This window comes from Apteryx mantelli, chromosome 18 (genome assembly GCF_036417845.1).
Source record: "Apteryx mantelli isolate bAptMan1 chromosome 18, bAptMan1.hap1, whole genome shotgun sequence".
Lineage (NCBI taxonomy): Eukaryota > Metazoa > Chordata > Aves > Apterygiformes > Apterygidae > Apteryx > Apteryx mantelli.
The window spans coordinates 12,524,492-12,530,498 of record NC_089995.1 but is presented as its reverse complement, the minus strand read 5'-3'; the positions used below and the strand labels follow the sequence as shown (position 1 = coordinate 12,530,498).

Below are 6,007 nucleotides of genomic sequence, written 5' to 3'. Positions count from 1 at the left end.
CCGCTTGCCACTCAGAGCATCCTGGAGGCTCCGGCCAGAAGGGGAGAGCGAGCCGGCGGAGGCAATCATGGCAACGTCAAATGGTTTTATTTCTTCATGACCTCGCTCTTCTCCTCTCTCTCATCAATAATTTACCTGAGGGCTTTTTTTTTTTTTTTTTTTTCCCACCCACCCTCCTCCTTCTCCCTCTCTTTTCTGATGGGGAGAGAGGGGAGAAAAGGGGGCACCGGAAAGCGTTTATTTTGCCGGGTAGCTTTTTGCGGCGTGTTTTAAAGAGCTCGTGAAAGGACTAAAGAAAAAAGACACAGAGTGGGGGGGGAGGAGAAGGGAAAAAACCCAATAATAATAAAAAAAGCGAGACGGAGGGAAGAAGCCGGAGGAAAGAAGACTTCCAGAGCCGCGCCGCCGGGAGGTGCGCGGTGCGTGCGCGTGTGCGTGCGCGGGGGGCGCGGCGGGCGCTGCTGCCGCCGGTGCTGCCCGCCGCCGCCGCCGCCGGTGCGCGGGAGGCGCGGTGGCCGGAGCGGGGCGCGGAGCGGCTGCGCGGGCGGCCGCGGCTGCCGACCATGGGCTCGCGGCGCCGGGCGCCGGCGCTGCTGCCCGCGCTGCTGCTGGCGCTGGCGCTGGGCGGCCCCGCGGCGCGGGCGCAGAACGACACGGAGCCCATCGTGCTGGAGGGCAAGTGCCTGGTGGTCTGCGACTCCAACCCGGCCACCGACGCCAAGGGCTCGTCCTCCTCCCCGCTGGGCATCTCCGTGCGGGCGGCCAACTCCAAGGTCGCCTTCTCGGCCGTGCGGAGCACCAACCACGAGCCCTCCGAGATGAGCAACAAGACGCGCATCATCTACTTCGACCAGGTAGCGGCGGGGGCGCCGGGGGGCGGGGGACGGGGGGGGTCCCCGCGGCGGGGCTGGGGCGCCCCCGCGGTGCCCCCGCGGCGCGGGCAACAGGTGCCGCGGCGCTGCCGCCGCCCGTCTCGCCGCCGCCGCGGTCCCGCCGCGGTCCCGGCGCGGCGCCCAAAGTTGGGGCGCGGGCGGCCGCGGAGCCGCCGCGGGGAGCCGGGGCTGCCGCTGCCCCCGCGGGCGGCGAGAGGGGCGGCGCGGCAGCTCGGGCGCCCCCGGGCAGCGCGGGTCGCGCCCCACAAGTAGTTTCCCACGCTGCCCCCTGGCCGCCGCGGCCGGGCGAGCCCGGGGCAGGGGCGAGGAGCCGCCCCGCCGGGGAAGGGGCAGCTCGCGGCGGAGCGGAGCGGGGTGCGGAGCGGGGTGCGGAGCGGAGCGCCGTCGGGGCGCGGCCGGCCCCGGGTGTCGGCGCTGCCGCCGCGGAGATCCCCCCCCCCCCCAAAACAGCTCCCCGGGGACGCCGCACCCCGGCGCGGGGGTCGCTCCGAGCGAGTTAGCGGGAGGCGCCGGCGCAGCCGCGGACCGGCTCCCCCGCCGCGGGACCCCGCGGAGCTCCGCGCTGGCGGGCAGGGGAGCGCGGCAGGCGCGGAGCGGGGCCGGCGGGGGGACCTGCCCCGAGGGGCTTGGGGGCTGCCTGCTCCCGGGTGCAAGCGGTGCACGGAGGTTTTAGGGGGGGGCAGCCTTTGAGGGGGGAAAAATAGTCTTAAGAGAAAAACGAAATCTAACTTTTCTACAAAATTCACAGGTTCGTAGTACAACCCTGCTCAGCTCAATCAGTTATATGAAAACACAGATGCCAGCACACATTTCGTATCCCAGCTCCTGTCCTAGAGCAGGTCCAAAGTAATGGAGACTGATGGTTATTTTGCTTTCTATATCATATCGTAGTGAAGAGTAAATTGTCATGACAACTGAAGCCAGATATGTCACATAGCTTAATGATAGCAATCTAAATTACCCTAACTTCATGGTTATTCCTTATGCTTTTCTAGGCTGTGTCTGGCATAAAGGAGCCTGAAAATGTGTAAATTAAAAATGAAGCACAACTAAGTGGGAAGTAAGAAAAATATAGTCATTAAAGAAGATATTTAGCATACGGAGGATACACTCATTTAATATGTTCCCCTCTGTTACTTGTCTCTGTTTAATCAAACCTAAATGATTATTAGTGCTTTTTAAAACAAATAAAGCCACAAAGGCACACAGCCAGTTCTTGCTCAGATATGCCAGGTATTTCGGTAGCTCAGTCTGACTATATGAACTGGTGAACAAATTACATCATTCATGTGCATCCTTCCTCACAGTTTGATACTTTCAGGAAGACAGCATTGACTTGACCATTACTTTTTAGCTAAAACCCATATGTCACTCACAGAATTTTTAGAGATTTGATGAGATTTTTGGATTTTGAATGATAAGCAAATATGCGTTCTCTTGGTATTCACTAAACATGTATATGAGAAAAATCTTTGAGGCATAGTATAGCAGCAAAGTAAGAAAGACTTCTCCCTCTAGTTTATTTATAGTAAAATTGTACTATAAATACAACTAAATACCCATTTAATGAGAAATACTCCAATTTAATTGAACAGAACAATAAACAGAAAAAGCATGGAAAAATATCCTTGGGTGAATGGTTTCTAAAGTTGACAGTATATATTTTTCATTTAGCATTGAATACCTGTACTAATTCCCCTGCTATATTTTTTGTTTGTAGATCCTAGTAAATGTGGGCAATTTTTTCACATTGGAGTCTGTCTTTGTAGCACCAAGAAAAGGAATTTACAGTTTCAGTTTTCACGTAATTAAAGTCTACCAGAGTCAAACAATCCAGGTATGTTGATCAAGTAGGAATCAAAAATGTTTTACTTAAGAAATTGTTTATATAGAAGAATAGAATCTTGACTGAACACAATACTGTTTAACACACTTCAAAGGAAAAATAGCTCGTTTTTTTCTGTGACTTGATTGTATACAGCCCTTATCAGTAGAGTGAATACTTTTAAACTGAATGGAGACAGAGAGGCAGGATCCTCACCTGAGATAAACTGCCACAGCTTCACTTCTATACCGTAAGAGCTGAATATGTCAGATAATGTAAAGTATTACACAGAATGAATCATCAAAGCATAAAATACACCTCTAAATTTCACTTAATCACATAAATACCTCTGAAGAATCATATTTTCTTACAGGGTAAACTCACTGTCTTGAGCATAAGAGTTCTGGGGGCACATGCCATATTTGCTTATTTTGGTATTGTTTAGTGACTTGGCTGTCAAATCGTGATGCCAGATATCTGTTTATGAAACCACTTTGCTATGGACCAAGGTTCGTTAAGGTGCCCTATTTGCTCTGCAGTTACGCAGAGATGTTATACCTCTCTAGCGATGTCTTATGGGGAAGCCTTATAACAGTTTAAACTTGTTGCACCATATCATAAAGATGTGTCATATAATATATAGAAAATATGTGATCCTACACTTTCTTCTTCAGTTTCATAGCAGCTGAACTACTTAATTAAATATAAGTATGTACCACCTTAGAGGAGAAACCTCTAAGTTCCTGAACATTACACTGCTGAGCCAGCAGTAAGTTCCTTAAAGCAAATTCCTTAGTTTTTATCTCACATCGGACTATTCTGTACATCTTCTATGACATACTGGCTTTCTAGATCTGCATTAATCCTTCCCCTGTTTCCATCCATGAGACCACTGGATCTGTCTTGCTCCTGAATGTAGTCTTCAGTGTACAAGACTGAGGTGAAACTGGTTTCTGCAGGAGTGATCAGTCATTTCTTAGTGGCACCTCTGGCTTTGGGTTGCCAGTAAAGCTCCTGAGAAAAGTATAAATGGTACAGAAAGTTGGTGCAAGACATATTCATATCTCTGGTGAAATTTGCCTTCAGCTTACAGTGAGAAATCTTGGTTCCATTCAGGTCGACAAGAAAAGTCTCAGATGAAATATTGACTTTAATATGCTCAGACTTCATTCCTTTCACTCTCTTACATGATGAGGGTTGAAATGGCCTAGAATAATTGTGTGTTAGTCATCTTCACTGTATTTAAAATATGTATTGCCAAGAAAGGCATCAAGGCTTGGACCCTGGAAGCCCAATACAGATTCTGGCGGCTCACATGCCAGGACTCACACCTGGGAGCTTGGGACTTGTAGCAGCGAATGTGACAACGTGCAGCACGACCTGGAATATTTCATAGGCCAAGATTTTCAAAAGTGATGAAGAGATTTGGTTGGCTCTGTTTTGGCATGGTTAACTTGAGACCATCCAGGGCAAATGTGTGATATGTGTGCTACTGTAATAAAATAGCTGTAAGATGATCTGCAAGGAAACCTGACCAGAGAGATGGTACGGAAAGAATGAGATAAACCAAAAACAAGCGCTGAGTAAACTCTCGATGCCCTTTTTTGCACGTGTCATAGTTAAGGGGGAGGACTGAAAGCCTTCGCAGTGGAGCAAACAGAGCAAACCAGCTTGAGTCTCAGCCGCATGCAGACTTAAACATCACTAAATCACCTGTAGGCTTCCCACATAAGTGATATTACTATGCCCCTGAAACATCTGTTAGTGCCATTAAGTATCATTAAATTGAAATTGGTTCCCTGGGGACAGCTGATTAAGTGGATTTCCCAGATAAGCGAATCCCAAATAAGGGCCAGATTCTGCTGCCCTGACTTATGCTGAACAGTAATTTATTCCACTGCAACTCCCATTAAAATTAATGGGAGCATATGCAAGGCCAGAATACTCAGTATGAATAAGCATTTCATAATTCACCCCTCTGTGACTGCATTACAGCTGTTTAAAAAAGAAAAGAAAAGAAAAGAAGAAACTAATAGTTTGCCTTTGGGGAAATGAAGACGCCTGGATCTGTCCATTCCCCCCGTCCCTGCCCACCTTTATTTACACCGTGTCTCTTCGTGCGGTGTTGCTTTCAGAGCAGAGGCTGTGCTGCCTTCCAGAAGTATATTGTAGAAAAATGGATTCAGTATCGAAACACAATGCAGTGGTTCATAAAGACGAAGGTCTGTGCTGGACTAAAACTAAGTCAATAAAGGAAGGGACATATATTTTGCTCTCAGCGAAATGAATGCTCTCCCAGCACACTTCGGGAGCTTTGAAATCTCATTAAGTGCTTATTTTGCATCTCTGGTACCTAAATCTCTTAAAAACATCTTCTTTGCTAATATGTGTCTAAATAAACTGTGAAGCAAAACCAAGACAAGTAGCTTCCAGCTCCAGATTACCTGAGTGTTGGTGTGGACTGGGCTGTCTTATCAGCAATTAAAGCACACGTACAGCTGCGAAAGGAAATGCCACATTACTTTTCACACCATCTGAGCCCAAACCATTGTAGTCAATGGACAGTGTCCCACTGTCTTCGTAAAGCTGCAGCTCAAGCCTGTGAAACAGTAATGTGCTTGTCCACCCCTAATAAATGTAATTATTAGTTAAAAAAAAAAAAGTGATAAATAATAGGACCTTAAACAGACCTCTTACACTGTGGATAATGTTCAGTGATACCAGCTGATGTTTTTTAGTTAATTAGAGCTTTTCAGTGTTTTTTCTCTCGTAGGTTAATTTGATGCTAAATGGAAAGCCAGTCATTTCTGCTTTTGCTGGAGACAAGGACGTCACACGTGAAGCTGCCACTAATGGAGTCCTGCTCTATCTAGACAAGGAGGATAAGGTTTACCTGAAACTGGAGAAAGGTAATCTGGTCGGTGGATGGCAATATTCTACATTTTCTGGCTTTCTGGTCTTTCCCCTGTAAAGTCAATTTTCCTGTGACATCCATCCAGGTGTGGACTGATCATTGCCTCTGTTATATGAAGATCATTTTGTCATCATGGGATTGATGTTTCTTTATTGGTTTTTCATGGGTGAATATGGATTCTCTTTATGGATTTTGGCCCCATCTGAACTACTCAGAAGTTTCAGAGAATTTTGTGTGTTTAAATACAACATATTTGGATTAAGACTAAAGCAGACAATGAGTATCTATGCTTAATGTCACAGTCTAAAGCTGCCTGCAAGATTTATTCAGATTTCATTTACTGGACTTATTGGATTCGTGGGAGAAGTGGATTTT

General features: G+C 47.6%; 1 protein-coding gene across 1 annotated transcript; it reads left to right on the top strand.

Moving 5' to 3' along the window:
- Positions 1-563: 563 nt before the first annotated feature.
- CBLN4 (cerebellin 4 precursor) lies at positions 564-5,689 on the top strand. The gene is made up of 3 exons (XM_067307686.1): positions 564-854; positions 2,614-2,730; positions 5,492-5,689. The coding sequence occupies exons 1-3, from the start codon at positions 564-566 to the stop codon at positions 5,687-5,689; spliced, it is 606 nt and encodes a 201-aa protein (XP_067163787.1).
- Positions 5,690-6,007: the final 318 nt, after the last annotated feature.